We start from the raw sequence: 17,237 nt of genomic DNA, 5'->3' as shown, positions 1-17,237 counted from the left end.
TGCGCCCGACAGCACCTGTCTGTCTTCCTGTTCCCCTCCAGCCCTTTTTTTTCCTACGGTTTCTCTTTTATTTCATCACCACCTGATGCAGCAGGGCATGAAAAATAGATGTCGCACCACATTGTCAATCATCTCTCTTTTCACTGTTAAAAACAAGATCACAGCCATGTGGCGCAGCATTGCAAAACTGCATATTGATGCCCCCTAATGGAGTTTGCGCTAGCAGATGCTCCATAACAATTCACAGGATGTTGTTATTAATTGTGCCGAAATTTACCACCTTAATAAAGTTTTTATAGATCAATTTTTATGCAAGGCTGCCAAGCTGGGGTGGAAACCGGGAGGGGGAGGTTGGAGATAAATGAGGGAGAAGTATGCAAAGGAAGGGGTTACTGATGTGAGATCATCCTCACATTCATATTTTTTTGTCTACTTGCTCAAACACCAACAACACACACAGGACAAACACTGAATATGGCTTAATCTCTTCAATTAAAGATTTTCCTCCCTCTCCTCCCCCTTTATGGACTTCTTTATGCTTTAAAAGTAGAGAGAGTAATTGAGTCTTTGCGCTCCTGCACACAAACAAACTAGAACAATTTAGTACTGGAGAATATACTGCAGCTATCAGCACTGTTAAACTCAGGACTATATTTTTTGAGAATCAGTGGTGCAGCCGAGCGCGTGCAGGGTGTAGGGAATTATTTAATATTTTTTTGTAACTTTATGGTCAGAAGCATGTAACCTTAGTGCAGCACAGTCATAAATGTGCTTTATAGGCAGTTAGTCACAACCAATCAAATCCACTCTTTTCATTTCAAGACACTGTGCTCTGACAGTTTAGAATGGAAAGAAACTATTGCAGTGAATATGCGACAAGAGTTTTTCCCATAAGGGAAATAATGTCCTTGTTTTGGATCTAACAGTAACAATTAAAAGGGTGGTGACGATAACAAAAAACACACAAAAACATAAAGTAGGTCATCAACAAGGACAGTATTCTAGACAGTGATTAGCTTACAGGGAAATTATTAGCATACTGATATAACTTGTCTGGGTGGAAATTATATAATAGCCTTGTCTATTATTTTTGACAAGCTTTTTAATGCTACATTAGACACGCAGCATTTTATACTTTCTCTCACAAGTGCTTAGGAGTTCACAGACATTCAGCGCATTACCAAAAGGCTGTAAAAGAGAACAAAAATCTATCCAGACACTAGTAGCAATCCCACCATCCTACATGTTCTGTCACTAAAATTAGAACCCTTAATCACTTACTCTGCAGCTATACCCTTCCTAATTAGAGTTGGGTGGAATTACTATTCAAATGAGATTAAATTACTTCTGTGGCATTGACTGATCTTGCATTCATTTTGCACTTTGTTGTCTCCTGCTATTTTGAATGTAAGTGTTGGGATAGGATAAAAACATTTCTTAGCTTAAAATTCCTTACAAAATTTGTAAAGTTCTTAATTTGTGTAATGATTTAGCAAAAACAAGGTCTCTCTGTATTTTCTAGGTGATGACAAGTCCACAGCTAAAGCACTTCTACTGCTGATTAAAAAATTGCACAAAGATATAGAATATTCAACAGAAAGAAATGTCTTTTTATAAGGTGTATGTTGGCTTTTCTTGCTTTATAGTCTGTCTGGTTCGACTACTCCAGACCTTGTCGTGAGCACCAGTCATCAGATGTGGCTCAACTTCAAAACAGATGATACCAGTGGCTCGTTGGGCTTCAAGGTGTCCTATGAAGGTAAGGTTGCTGTATATATTTTGGTTCTGGCTCATTAACTGCATTTTAAAACGGATTGTTTAACTTCTTTAACCTCCTAAGACCTGAACTCTTTCATGGCATGCATTTAAATTTTTCTTTGCTATTTGTGTTGATTGGGACCCGATGAATGTAAAAACAAAGAATTACCCGATTTTATTTTTTTTACTTGATTTTTGTTTCTGACAAAAATGAGATCTACATATGAGGACATTTGTTTTAAATTTTGATAGAACAGTGGCAGTATAATGTCCTCGTAAGTGGATATCAGGCCCTTGTAGGGAAAAATGAAGTATTTCGGTCTAGTCATCGAAAAATGTGATGTCCACATATGTGGACGCCAGGTCCTAGGAGGTTAAATCATCTTAAGAGTAGCATCAAAGGGGAGTCATATTAATGGTAAAGTATTTTTTTGTGGTTTTGCAGTGAGTCATCATGGTGCGGTGGTACACTGATGTTAAAAAGCAAAAGCAGTCTTTATAGTTAGACTTTAAATCTCGACTTTCTCCTTTTACAGTTTGAAATAGGAGTGGATTTCTTTTTTGATCAGTTACGCTTGTGCGTTGTGACTCACCGCTCAAGTCTAACTATCATATGTCCAAACATAACACATTTTTCTTCAGTTGGCTGCTGGTCTTCCCAGTATGTGTCATCCCAAGTTTAGCTTCAAAGACATAATCATTGGAGTTTATGTATCTGTCTCATATGAGACTTTAAACAGTAATATGACATCGATTTCATCCATTTTCTTCCACTTGTCCAATTCAGCGTTGCAGTTGGGCTGGAGACTGTCCCAGCTGTCATAGGGCGAGAGGTTGCGTACACCCTGGGCAGGTCGCCAATCTGACACAGAGAGACAGACAACCATTTACACTCACATTCACACATACGGCCAATTTAGAATCACCAATTAACCCAACATGCATGTCCTTGGACTGTGGGAGGACGCCAGAGTTTGCAGACAGACCATACAAGCTCCACATAGAAAGGCCCCAGCCTGCCGTGGATTCAACCACAGGACTTTCTTTGCTGTGAGGCGATGGTGCCAACCACAATACTGTCATATCACGAACACAACTAATATATGGATGATATCTAGCAAAAGAAACCCAAACAAACAAACAAAAAAAGGAAAAGAAGAGTAATTGGAACTATAGGAGAAAATTAAGTCTCCCTTTTTGTGTGCGATCTCAGTGCCTCTGTTCTTGGCTCTTGGCAGTAGAGTCTGGAGCTCTCAGGAAGCAACACAACTAAACAAAGAATTAAAAAGAAACATTAACCACACATAAGCAAACAAGTATTTGAGTAGTTTATGGGTGATGTTTGTGTCCTCTTTTCAATTTAATTCAGTTTGAGTCTTTACTGCTGTTTTGCTTCTCTCCTTTGCTCTCTATTTCCCCAGCTACATGTCACGTCTGCTTCCCTTCAGCTCCGTGTCGCACATAGTGGAGCATAGGAGAGATAACGATAATGCTACTAGAAGAATGCTATTAAAATGGAGCCACTTTGATATAGTTATATAATATATTATTTTTTAGAATAAAATGTATTCAAATCATAACAAGGTATGAAATTTTAGACCCTCTGATCTCTGTGTACTTCATGTTGCAATACAAAAAACAACCCTGTTTCAAGACCTCATATTTGCGTTCACTAAACTGGTCATAAACAGTCAGTGGGTCATCTAGCTACATTCATCCTACTGTCTAATACCAGTGCGTCTATCTCTGTGTAATTATGTGTCTGTATGTGTGAGCTTTAACAATAGATCAATGTGTGTTTTTGCACGCGTGTTTGAAGATCAGATACAAGTGTGGGTTTGTGAATGAGTATGTGTGCGTTCTGTTTTCCAGTGTGAAAGCATGTGAGTACTGGGTGTTTGCCAAGGTTTTTCTTCTAGATAAGTGCGCTGTTTGCCTCTCAGAAGCACAGCAAGTCTTCTCCCTTGCCCACAGATGCTTATTTTTCATCAGTAAAAATAACAGCAAAAGTGGAGCAGCATGCTGAACCAAAGTGTAATTAAAACAATGAGTTCTACTTAATGAAGGGGAAGAAACGCTTTGAACCACTTCACCTCCCAGATTGGAGCACCCAAAATCTAATTTGCATTCTCAATTACTTGTATTTTAAGCCTGATCATCAAGTGTAATTGCAAACACAGTCATACCAGAACCCACACTCCCACCTTACCCATACGTTGTGGGTTGCTCACACTCTGCAGTGGGCTCTGTCTGTTCTGAAAATGCAGCGCTTGCAAAGAAAATCAGTATTAATGCAAATGAGCCTAAAACCCAACCACTGTCGTGCTTTATACTGACAACTGAGGGTATGTGATATGAAACACTTGAACTTCTTGTTATCCAGATGCAAACGAACGCACCAATGGGCTAACACTGAGGGCAAAGCATCATGTCATTTGTATTTTGAGTACTCCAGCCCATTCATTGTGCAGGGCACTAACAGTTTATGATTAAACATCGGATATAATCATCTGTTAGCAAAGCAGCAGTTGAGAAAGCATCTGTTGACAGAATTTTGAATTTTCGCCTCATTGCAAGGTTACCATTATCTTCATGCACTTTTAAATGCGACTGCAATTTTGTAAATACTTTAAATACTGTTGATTCAGTAGTGGAACTGAGAGCCTTTAGAGCCCACTGAGACATTGTGTGCAGTACTGAGTTATACCAATAAACTTGACTAATAAAGTCCTTTTGTCATCCCAGGCCTTAGGAGATTGCAGTGTAGCTGTTGACAGTAATTTGAGTCTGAGTCCCATTAACGTGCCCGGATTATTCTGGAATGTCAGGGAAGGACGACAAATACGCCCTTACATCTCTTCCCTTATTCATGAGAATCAGCAGCTGTTTCGTTCACTTACCACCCTGTGTATGTTGTGTACAAGATGCTTTCATATGTGCAACACACACTTTTATAAATATGTTTTAAACAAGAGAGACAGTCACACACACACACACACACACACACACACACACACACACGCTCTCACACACACTTCAAAGGATTCTTATATATTAAGCCAATTTTTCCTAAAGTTGTAATTAGAGGGACCCATGAGGCAGAGAGGCCTACGGGTGTAGGGACGAACAAGTGATTGCATGATCTTGTTTGTGTTTGCACGCGTGTGCATTAATATGTAGATATTCTTGTGTTTGCGTAACAGCTGGATTGCTCTTTCAGATCTGGTTTCTGTCATTCCCTCGGTTCATTTTATCCTCCATTCTCTCTCATTCTCTCTCGGATTCACCTCAAAACTTGCTTTCAGCATCCCCCCCACCACCCCTTTTAAAGGTGACTTCCACGTAAGATCAATGAGTTGTCTTGTGAATGAGGCTGCCTCAGGACAGCCATACATCCAAACAGCAGTGAGCTCTAAATATGTGTTCTAAATGATGATCATCGTTAGGGCTGAGTATGGATTTATACCCGGCATCACCCCCGGTGCGATTTAAAATCGTATTAGGCCCTGCCATCATTTCCTGGATGGATGAGCTTATTCGCTCTCTGTGTTCCCCCATCCAGATGCCTCAATAGGATGCCTCAGCATTCCCATCTGCAATCTAAGACCTGAGAAAAGTAGAAAAAAAAGAGTTAGTGAATGAAGGCGGCCGCATAAATCTTGCAATAATGAAATTGGCGTGTTTGGTTTTAAGGAAGAAGAGTGGTCGCAGAGGTGTGGGTGTGTTTTGCGCATGAGTCGTGAAGTACTCACATCAGCTCCCAACACGAACGAGGTAGTTTGTCACACAGTAAGTCGAGGAGTACATTTTCAGTGGGGGGAGGGAGAAGCACTTGGGAGATTTGCACGATTAGAAGGTAATAGTTTAGGAAAATAAAGACACAGTAAAGAGACCAAAGTGGAAAACAGTGCATAAAGAGACAGGGAGTTCATTCATGTTGGCGTCAACAAAGGTAAACGTCAAAGTCAGTGAAGGTTTATGCACAAACTGCGTTATCTGAAACAAAGCCCGGACTTATCAGCATTCTGAATTTGCAGAGATTAAATCCATATTGATCTTGTGGGTGGTAAACAAGTGCATTTCCCATAATGACACTTTTGCATAAATGCTTGATGCAGATAATGTGGAGCAGCTCTTATTCTCCATGCGATGTGCCCTTCAGTGTTTCCCGTGAGTTAAAAATGTATTTTGCTACTCCGCTGCAAGGAAAAGGGGGCAGGGAATGTGCTGTTGCAATGGTCCATCAGAGAGTTGGTGCTTAAGCAGCATTGTATTGTATTTCATTGTATTTTCCATTATTTTGACTCCAAATCACCATTTTTACAAACTTCCTCTTTCAGCAAAAGAGATGATTGATTCTAAATTATTGATTAGTGATTCTAAAATAGTCTTAGGTGTGAATGTGTGTGAATGTATGTCTGTTTCTCTGTGTCAGCCCTGTGACAGCCTTGGCGGCCTGTCCATGGTGTACCCCAACTCTCGCCCTATGGGAGATCAGTGTTGGGAAGGTTACTTTTAAAATGTATTCCATTACAGAATACAGAATACATGCCCCAAAATGTATTCTGTAACGTATTCCGTTACGTTACTCAATGACAGTAACGTATTCTGAATACTTTGGATTACTTAATATATTATCATGCTTTTTACAACAACGTGAATGTACTATTGCTGTGTGATTTATTACTATTACTGAAGGTCCGCGACTCCGAACTGTAGTAAAGGGACCTCTGACTAATACGGCGGGGTCCCTGTCGGCTGGTAGCCGAAAAATAGCTTTACTTTGTTGTGTGGGTCAACTTTTCTTGCGAGAGACAGAGAGAGGCGTTGAAAGACTGCTCCAACGGAACTTATTGTTTTCGGAGGAAAACACGAACACGGTGTACAGTCGAGTCTTAATAGCTTACTTACAACTGGGCTCGTCAGGCACTCTTCTTGGCTGCAGTGGTTATTATTATATTTACATGCTTCCAGCTCCCGTTTTTCCTCGATGACAACTCGTACCTTTCCACTCCCCTTTTTCTCCCTCCTCGCGCTCACAGACCCATTACGTGTATGGCAGTCCATTCTCCCTGCAGCACGGACTACACTGCCCATGATGCTACATTCTTTAGAGCTATGCTTGTAGCATTCTGCCTGTTAGCTTAGCACAACAACAACAACAACGAAAAGGCGCTCTCTCACCCAGGAAACACACAGTCGCAGAGAGAGAGAGAGAGAGAGCGTCGCCCTGTAACCATGGCAACCGTAACGCTGCCGCCTGGAACAACAGAACGTAGCTGTCAAACAAAACCCAAACAGTCCTGACCCGCGACAAAATGAAACAGGGAAGTACCGCCGTGTAATCCATTTATTTCAACAAAGTAACTGTATTCTGAATACCACCTTTTTAAACGGTAACTGTAACGGAATACAGTTACTCATATTTTGTATTTTAAATACGTAACGGCGGTACATGTATTCCGTTACTCCCCAACACTGTGGGAGATGAGGATAGACTTAAGCCCCCCCGTTTATCCAGAATTGGATAAACGGAAGAAAATTGATGGATGGAACAAACCAATGGGAGCTATAATCATATCTGTTGTAGTTTCATGAGGAAGAGGATCCAGATTCAGATTCCAGAGGGCGACAAAGTAAAATCCAAATCTTTCATCCGAGTAGTTGTCATACACAGAGCTCAGTCAGCAAACGCAAACTATGCAGACAAGTACATTAGCAGACTTCAAGTCCATACCCAGGAAGAACAAGCTAGGGTCTACTAACTACATTAATAAAAACTTAAATGAATAGTCAGACCTTTACTTTTTAAGAGTACAATGTGACAGGTGACCGACAGAAACAGGGCCATATATACTGAGGATAATGATTAGGTGAACAGATGTGGCAGAAAACTCGCAAGGATCAATAGTAAAACTATCAAACATTACAAACCCCAACAGGAGGGAACAGAACAGAAACGCAAAACCATCTCAGAGCAGGCTTTTTCTCCCTCTCTCTCTGTAGTTGTACTGTGTACACCACAAATTCATCTTTCTCTGCATGACACAGAAATTTGCATAAGTCTGTTGCTTGCTGAATTGTTCTGTCTTATGTATTTACGTCCACCTGCGCAGAGATTGAGCAAGGCAGTTGTGGAGATCCTGGAATTCCAGCTTACGGCAAGCGGGAGGGGACAGGTTTCCGTCACGGGGACAGACTGTACTTCGAGTGTCTGCCTGCCTTCGAGCTGGTGGGGAAGAAGAACATCACCTGTCAGAAGAACAACCAGTGGTCAGCTAAGAAACCCAGCTGCGTTTGTAAGTTACTGGACGACTCCCCTCCGATTCGACGTACACCTTGCGCACACGTGCATGAATCAAACACTGCTCGCAGGGACGAGTACAGGGAGGGCTGCATAATAAATTGTCAGATTATCCTTACAGTTTGCCTTGCAGAGGCTGTGGATTTTGAAACAATAGGAGGGATTATTAGCTAATTAACGCCATGAAAGACAAACACAAAGTGAGAGAATTAGAGGGTGAGGAGAAGAGGGAAGAGAGCTGACCATGCAGATAATACCCACTGTTGTATTATTGATGAGACAATAGAATGGACAAAAAGCTGCAGTGTGCAGATAAACATCACAGAGCTGAATGACAGAGAGCTTCCTGGCCCAAATGTCATTTTGGCTGCATAATACTATGAAAAAATGGGTTATTTAGTTAACGCTTAACAAAATATTACAGTCATGTTGAAACAATGCAGCCGGCTTGCTTTTGCCGTTGAAGTTGACGCTGTAAATGTGATCGCATGCTTTTCTAACGTACAACTGTTCAATTGTGTGTTTTCATAGTGAGAGAGTCGCCAGTACGTTTATTTTTACCAAGCATCTTATTTTATCCTCCTTTTCATGCTTAAATGAGATTTGTTGATTTCTGTTAGGTCCTACTGTCAGCTAAAAGTATAATGTATCCAACTAGGACACCTTAGTAAAGCAAGCATTCTTAATTTGCCTTGTCTTATGCCTTTGATTATCTGTAACCCTTTGATGAGCCTAAGAATATGTGCACGCTCATCTGGATGCTTTTCAGAAGCAATTTTTGTCCATACTGAAAACAAAGTGCGTCGCGTAATGCTCAACATATTGCTCGCCTTATCTCCTGTGCATGTAGTCACCAGAAGAGTGACAAACTGAAGAATTTAGCAATGCAACAGCTGTTTGCACTGACAAAAAATGTCAACCATGGCTTTCAATTAACTGCCGGTGGTCTAGGCAGTCTTGTTGTCTTGTGGAAAAGGGTCACAGGATCTGACTAGTAAGGCACGCATAAGCAATTACTGATAAGACCCCATGAGAAAGTGAACATGAGTGCCTGAATCATCGTTCAAGTCTCACTTTGTTCCTATCCAGACTTAAATGCTAATGTAGTCTGTAGTGTTTTTACACGGTCGACACATTAAATTGCTTGAATAGTGGGGACAGGAAGGTGAACACAGCAAAAGTGGAGTTATTCTAAAATGTAACATGTATTAGGTTGCACGTCGCCCGAGGTTGTTGTCAGCACAGTGGTGGTTATTGGAGTTGTCTCCTTCTTTTGAAATATGTCTACGGCACGTGTGTCTTGAGGTGGTACAGATTCAGTAAAATGAATCAAGTCATAGTGGCTTGTTGTCAGCAAAGGAAATGGAATTTGCCTCTTGTTTTCAGTCTCCTGAACAATTCTCATTTTTATGTTGCTTATCTGTATTTCTTCCTCTCACCCGCTGTCTTTGTCTCTATCTCTCTATCTCTCCTATAGTTTCCTGTTTCTTCAACTTTACCACTCCATCGGGGGTGCTGCTATCTCCCAACTACCCTCAGGAGTACGGAAACAATATGCACTGTGTGTGGCTCATCATCACCAACCCTGAGAGCAGAATCAATCTGGCCTTCAACGACCTCAGCATGGAGAAGCAGTTTGACTTCCTCTCCATCAAGGATGGGGGAAAGGTAGCGCATAAGCGGATGTCCTCGCTTACTTTGAAAGGCTCTTTGCTGACCTGTCTATCAGTCATGGTGCTTGTCAGCAGGAAAAGCAGCCTCTGTAATTATGCGTACAAGCTAAACAACCTTTCTTCCAGTATCACTGGACTTTATCGCTTTATCTGTCTACCTCACTGTAGGATCCGTCTGCTCTTGTTTTGGTTTTTTTAATGGTTTTAAGCTGAGTATAGCTTTGGTCTCAGCAGAAAATTGTTATCTGTCTTTGTCAGGCTGAATCTCCTATCCTGGGGACCTTCTCTGGTGATGTCCTGCCTCCTCCCATAACAACCAGTGCGCATGTAGCCCGTTTGGAGTTCCTGACTGACCACACCTACACAGACAGAGGCTTTAACATCACATTTACAAGTAAGTACCTCAAAGGAGATAAAGTGAAGTCTTTAAAGCTTATCACAAAAGCCCACATTGACTGTTGGATGTTTTGTATTCTCAATTGTTTGTGCATGTTTTCAGTATGTGTGTGTGTGTGTGTGTGTCTGTGTTTGCGCGCACATACAATAGGGCTCATGAATCATCCACAGTATCTCTGTGCTTGTCTCCCATAGACTGCATAAACTGGCTAAACATTACTTAGACACTCAAAGAAAAATGACAAACTCTCACTTTATTGTCTAAATAGAAACTTGACGTCTAAATAAAACCCAAGCGAAGATGTAGCATCTTTACCTGACAGATGCATTTGCACCTGTGCTCATTATATTCTGTTCTGGGTAGCTGCTGACTTCTGAGGAAATTCTAGAAGCACACTGGCTGCAGTTCTGGTAAACCGTTTTTATGGTTATACTTTGTTCTGAGTGTTGGAAGCAGGATTCATTGCATGCGCACTATTGTGTTATGAGTCTGGTATTGAAATTCTTCTACATTACACCAAAGAAAATAACTCGGGAGGGAGCGTCTAACCCTCACTGAGCCGCAAAGTGTCGGGTAGTTAAGGTGCCTTTTGCTAGAAAAAATCTAAATTTTTTCTCCCGTCTTTAATTGAGAGCACACTCATAGTAGTTTTAAAATGTAATTAGTTAATATTTATCATGCAAATCAAGATTATGAGATTATTAACTAAAACCTAATAAAAGATTCACTAGCTGCACCCACGTCCTCATTTATGTTTGACGGCGTTTTAGTAGGTAAAGGTGAATGGCTTGGACATGAATTGAGCTGCAGTTTGGGGAACGCCTCGAAGGGGACTGGCGGCGGCTCCCAGGCCTGGCAGATTTCCATGCATTAAATAGAAGTGAAGAAGTTAAAGAACTGAAAAGGGGAGCAAGGGTGGAGCATGTAAACGAGAATTAACAGCTTGTAGCACTGGGGGAACCTATATAGATGAGAACTGGAAAGAGCGTGTTCGTAGGCGTGGTCCCGCTCCTGAAATTCAGATACTTAATCTCCAACTAAGAAATAGGTGCCAACCCCCCCCCCACCAAAAAAAAAGATGAAAAAATGAACAGAATCAATATAGTGTAATTAGAAACCAAACAATACAGTCAACATGATTAAATATTAAAATATACAGAAAATGTCTACCATGGTTAAGGCCAGATTTGCTAACTCAGTGTGCCAGCGCGACCTGGGTTTTGGCGTTAAAAAAAAGTGCTGTTGGTATTTACGAAGGGAATGCAGAGACAGGATTGCGTGTAGGAGGTGGGAGCTCAGAGGTTTTTGCTGCTGACCCTGTTGCAGTCGTATTTCTGAGAATTCCTTTTGCAAGTTGTAAAATATGGTGAGAGATTAATGAAATCAAGCCTGCAAGCTGATATAAACATAAATACACCGATACTTAACACTGCAAAAAAAAAAAAGCACATCTTGTTTTTTTGCGCATGATATTGAAATAAACCAACTGCCCTCGTTTTTAGTAAGCAGCACCACCTTTGTAAATCATTCATAAAACTAACCACACCTACAGTACGAGTACTGTAGGCACTGCACTCAGACGCTAATTTGCCACATTTAGTCATTTTGAGCCATAGTCTTACATATATGTCTTATAGTATGAATCAGCATTGGCATACAAGTTTTGTTCTCACACTTAACAAAGCCCTGAAAGGATAGCTGCAGCTGGGTTTGTGTTAGGATATTTAAATCAAATCCCCTCCATGACAGAGAACTCTTACTGTTTATTTATATGTTCATTAAATGCAGTGCACAGTGATGCCTGTTTACAGTATACTGTGAAGATTGCTCATCCTGTTTCAACTTAACCTCGGCTCTCACCAAAATATCTCTTTGATGTTAATCTATATCAGCTCAGCAAGGCCAGAATGCTTTCAACCCCCCCCCCCCCCCTTTGCACGAGCTCATTTGCAGACGCGACATCAACCAAGCCCGGGTGCATCTGGAAAGCCACAATGTGGACAACACATGGCGGCTAATGCATTAATTAGCATGCTAGATGAATAAATAAATAACCGTGCCGAACGAATGCCACGAGCAGTTAATTGAAGATGACGGTTTGTTCCTGAGAACAGTGTCATCTAACTGCAGGACGGTTTTTGAGGAGGTTGTGGGGCTGAGCACACAACTTTCATCATTCATGTTAATTAAGGACATGCCAAACTGTATTTAGGCAATTTCTAGCGCGTTAATGAATAAGATATTTGTGATGGATGAGGTGTAGCTGGCACTTGGTTTGGGTCCAGTAACTACAGAACAGGGATTCATCAACACCTACACGCGTCAAATACCTGCATGTGTTTACAAGAGTGAGAGTAAGTGAGAGAGATAGCAGCCGAGGTGATGTATTTGTTTACAGGCCGTGTTTCAGGGTTATGACTCTTCTTGTATGACTGTGTTTCTTTGTGCTCTTTCTACTTGAAATTTCATCGAGAGGCCTGATTGATAAAGTTGTGAGGCTGCATGAAAGCAATTACCCTTGTTTGTTTACCTCACGATTACTTCAGCAGTGTCATCTGGCACTGATGATCTGCATACGGTGTGGTTTCCCACCCTGTAGAATGACTGCAGCAGGGTGAATCAGTGTGACTAAGTGAAACAAATTCCCGCTTGTTACATGCTGGAGTGGCTAAGTGCTGACGGTACAATGACAGAAAAAGTTTTGTCTTGAAACTCAAGCAGTTATTTTGGAGTCTTTACACAGGACAGCATGTGATGTGGATTAATATCAGCAGAATTATAGACAATCTCTTTTTCCATTTCATTATCAAGCAAAGACTTTAAGCAACAGGGAAAGCATTTTTCCTGTTTATAGCTAATGTATTAAGTAGTCTGTTTTTTTTCTAAAGTCTTCTAAAAGCTGACTCTGTACTCGTCACTAACCCCCATCTCTTCTCTGCACTTCCACAAGCGTTCCGCCACAACGAGTGCCCAGACCCGGGTGTGCCGGTTAATGGGAAACGCTTTGGAGAGAGCCTTCAGCTGGGCAGTTCCATCTCATTCCTGTGCGAGGACGGCTTTGTTAAGACCCATGGCTCCCTGACCATCTCCTGCATTCTCAAGGACGGCAATGTGGTGTGGGACAACGCTGTTCCTCGCTGTGAAGGTGTGTAAGAGGGCTCATGTGTACCGTTAGAAGAAAAAAAATCTTCTGATAGCTCATTACCCGGACTGTCCTGGAGGTATAACACAGCTAAACGGGAGAATATGTCCTTCTGAAGGGGATTCTGGCCCCCAGACCTTATGCTTGACACCCCTGGCTTACCATTTGTGGCTGACACCTAAGCAGTTGAAGAGATTATTGGAGGAAAATGAATCCTTTTGCTAAAAGATGCCTGAAGAAAAATATGGAGCAGAACAAATGAAAACCCCTTCCTGGACAAACATACGTACAGCTGCAGGGACTTCAAAGGTTTAGATTACACGCACCAATCGCTCTTAAATATCCTTTTAACCATATTAGGGAAAGAACAAGTACATAAAATGTTACCAGTAATAAGGGAAGGTTGACCCAAGGGGAGCAGGGAAGTCAGAGACGATCTATGATCTACATTTCATATTGAAACAAATTGCTCCCCTGTTTCTATTTCTGCATGTAACAAAGAGCTAGAACCTTAGTGTTTATATTTTATTTATTCATTACATTTCTCTGTACAGCAGACTAGTAAATTGTATATATCAGAAAAAATCCACATTATTTATTTATTATATACTGCACCTTGTTACCTTGGTATTCACTCTACTAGTTACTTTATGTCCTTCTAAAAAGCACTTCAGTAAAATGTATGACCCTCTATACGCAAAATATCCAAGGTTCACAGGATGTCCTGAAGATAAAAGACTATTTGGTTAGAATAATAAAAAATTCTAACACACACACACACACACACACAAAAAAGTTCAAAACTAAGTTCAGAATACGCCTTGGAAAAACAAACTAAGGAGAAAAAAAAGAGATTAAAAGAAATATCTGTACCAGTTTGGACTTTGATGTCCCAGTCCCTCTGAATGCTTCTGCAGTTCTTATCTCCCAATGGTACTACCCAGCCAGCTATTTGCCTCAAATACCGCCAAAAAAAAAAAAGTTTTTGTCACCTCTTGTATACAAACGTTAGCAAACTTTGAATCGCGAGTAGTAGTTTTGATGGTATAGCTAGCTAAGTATGCAAAAATGTTATAAAATAATACTAATAATAGTAATAACTCCACCTGAATTAGATTTTTCTCAAATAGTTAAAGGAGATATAGTTAATTACTCCATTCTCAGTAACTTTATGTCAGTGACAGCTGAGCTCAAATTGAAGCTGGTGATGACCCGGAGGCTTTGTTCTTTCCAGTTTGTGATGCAGCGGCCATAATTTGCTTATATAGAGAGAGCTGAACAATCATCTCTGCCTGACTCAATACTCAATGAACTATCCCCAAGAAGTAGTTTAGTTTAGATAATACTCACCATTAACTAGCCGCTTTAAGTGCAGTCACCATGGCTGGAGCTCCAAGGGACTTAATCAGGTTCTCTGTCTGTGATACGCAAACGAGGCACCACTATTAAAACATGTCACAACCCCCCACCACCCCACCCCCGTGTGCCACAGCAGTTTTGTGTTCCTCCATCTATCATACCCCTGCGTTTGTAGCCTAATGCGTTTTATAGATGTCCTTCAGTATGCTGAGTTGGCTGATTAAATCATTCCACTTCAAAGGGAGCGAGGAGCTGGCACAGTAACGAAGCCGTCCACTGTGCCCGTGTGCTCTGGTTAAGGATAGGCAGTTAAAAGGAGATGCGGCAAAGAGAGCTGTAACAGAGATTAGGGTGCAGGAGAGGGGTCGGCGCACTCAAGTGTCTTTTGTGCTAGCGATCAAAGACGTCCCATTTCGTCTTTTTGATGGGAGAAGGGCTCGATGATATGTTTAAAACCCTGACTCCTTGCATAGGTGGCACACAAATGCGTAATAAATGCTCATGTGCACACAGACACGCAAACACTGACACGCGTGTTCCGGGAGAAGCGGTTAACCTTGAAGCGCGCTGTCACCAGCTTCCATAAGATAAACCTTGGCAGCAAAAAGAAATGGGATGAGCCCCAGCTGATACATGGGAACATCTGTGGGCAATGGCATACATCATCCAGGATAGACGTGCATTCATTTTTTATTTTTTAATCTGTTCTTTCTCTACCTCTATTTCATCTCTCTGTGTTAGCCCCGTGTGGAGGGGATCTGAAGGCTCCCAATGGAATCATCCTCTCCCCTGGCTGGCCAGAACTATACAAGGAGGCCCTTAACTGTGAATGGATCATTGAGGCTCCTCCAGGCTACCCCATCAAGATCATCTTCGACAAGTGAGTCACCCACATAGCAACTGCTCTTGTGCCAGCACTTTCTGTTTTCTCATAACAGGCTTGGATTTTTATTGCTTTTACCTTCTCACTGTATCACTGTGTTCTTACATCGTTATGTCTCACTTTAACCTCTCCCAACGCCTTTCCTTTATCGGAGTAATGCAGTAGATCTAATGCACTTCAACACATCCACCAACCAGGATAATACTGCTTTATTTACTAAAGTCCTTCAGAGGGGTTTGATGCTTTCATTTGATATCCTGAGCCCTAAGTACGCAAACACACACAATGCAAAGGGCTATGTAAGTTGAGATGGTCTGTCAAGAGGGACTGTGGAAATGGGAGTGGATGTAATTTGTCCTGATGTTTGAGAGAGAGACAGTTGTAGGATCAAATGCTACATCAGTGTTTCACTGAGGCTCATCTTCGCTAACCCGGCTCATCCTGAGCGCTTCCACGACAGCGGGCCATGCAAATTGAATAGCGCGTAAATGTTTGTTGCTCTTTAATTTTATGTAACATCAATAAAATATCACAAACCGCTTCATTTAGATGACACGGTTCTGAAACTAAGCAATTTATTCACGCTTTGAAGATGAAGTGGCTCAGGCAACAAAGACAGAAACACACATACATGCTATTGAAATACTGTATACACCCACCAAAGCCAAATGTCTCAGGATTCTCCAAAAGCAGCATCACTCGCTTTTGTACAGTTACCACTGTTATTACACTGACTGGCTAAATGTCAAAAATACATTTTTAGATGGGATTCTCTACATTGCCTGTTTTTGGTTAAGACCATATTGATTCATTTACTTTACAAATTGTTCATTTCATCAAGTTTTATCCAGCTAGTCAAGCACAGATTAAAACATGAAGTGAAAATGAGCTCTTTGTCCACTCTTGATCTCTTTTCCCTGATAATTTAGCAGAAGGCAAATATATTTATGGAATATGAGAAACCTTATTTTTGATACAATCTACTAATGCAGATCTTACCTTTAAACTCCCGTCTGTTCGTTTGATATTCTGCTTTCGTGCTGCTTAATTTCAAATAAATGCACAGAAGTCCCAGTGGATATGTCACTGTTGTGTGATGGTGTGGAGCTCCAGGGCAGGCTCCACTTTGTCTGATTTGTAACCGAGCTTTGCATTTATTGTAGATCTGACTTAATAATGAAGACGATGAGGTTTGAATTGAGATGCTCATGTAAGACAGACTAGTTCACATATACATTTTTAGCATGATTATGATTGTTTAGTTCTTTATTTTCCCATTTCATTAATTTCAACAATCATTTACTAAAGGCATACATTATTGTCTCGGATCTTGTGAGGTGCAGTCAAAAAAAGCTTTGCTTTGTGTTTTCAGGTTTCGCACCGAGGTTAACTATGATGTCCTCGAGGTGCGAGATGGACGTTTTCCCTCTTCACCACTAATTGGCAGTTACCAGGGCACACAAGTTCCCCAGTTCCTGATCAGCACCTCCAACTTCCTGTATCTCCTATTCACCACTGACAAGAGCCACTCTGACATTGGCTTCCGTATACGTTATGAAAGTAAGGGCCTACCACGTTTGAACACAGTGACACAGGAAGCAGTTTGTTCACTTATGCACCACAGACGCTAAAAGAAATACATCTGTTGCATATACAGTGGGGGAATAATTATTTGTTTGCTCACTTATTAATAAATGAGCAATCTCTAATTTACTGAAGAG

The 17,237-nt window shown here is 41.2% G+C and overlaps 1 protein-coding gene across 2 annotated transcripts in view; it reads left to right on the top strand.

The window, feature by feature from the left end:
• csmd2 (CUB and Sushi multiple domains 2) overlaps positions 1–17,237 on the top strand; it is a 275,924-nt gene that overhangs the window by 147,303 nt on the left and 111,384 nt on the right. For both annotated transcript variants that reach the window (XM_023152492.3, XM_023152493.3), the window contains 7 exons: positions 1,647–1,759; positions 7,875–8,057; positions 9,540–9,730; positions 9,994–10,129; positions 13,083–13,277; positions 15,375–15,513; positions 16,889–17,076. In XM_023152492.3, the coding sequence (XP_023008260.2) occupies positions 1,647–1,759; positions 7,875–8,057; positions 9,540–9,730; positions 9,994–10,129; positions 13,083–13,277; positions 15,375–15,513; positions 16,889–17,076 (1,145 nt within the window). The remainder of the gene's footprint in view (positions 1–1,646; positions 1,760–7,874; positions 8,058–9,539; positions 9,731–9,993; positions 10,130–13,082; positions 13,278–15,374; positions 15,514–16,888; positions 17,077–17,237) is intronic.

The sequence above is a fragment of the Maylandia zebra genome, linkage group LG22 (genome assembly GCF_041146795.1).
Source record: "Maylandia zebra isolate NMK-2024a linkage group LG22, Mzebra_GT3a, whole genome shotgun sequence".
Taxonomy (NCBI): Eukaryota; Metazoa; Chordata; class Actinopteri; order Cichliformes; family Cichlidae; genus Maylandia; species Maylandia zebra.
The sequence above is the reverse complement of the archived record's forward strand: the minus strand, read 5'-3'. Positions and strand labels throughout refer to the sequence as shown.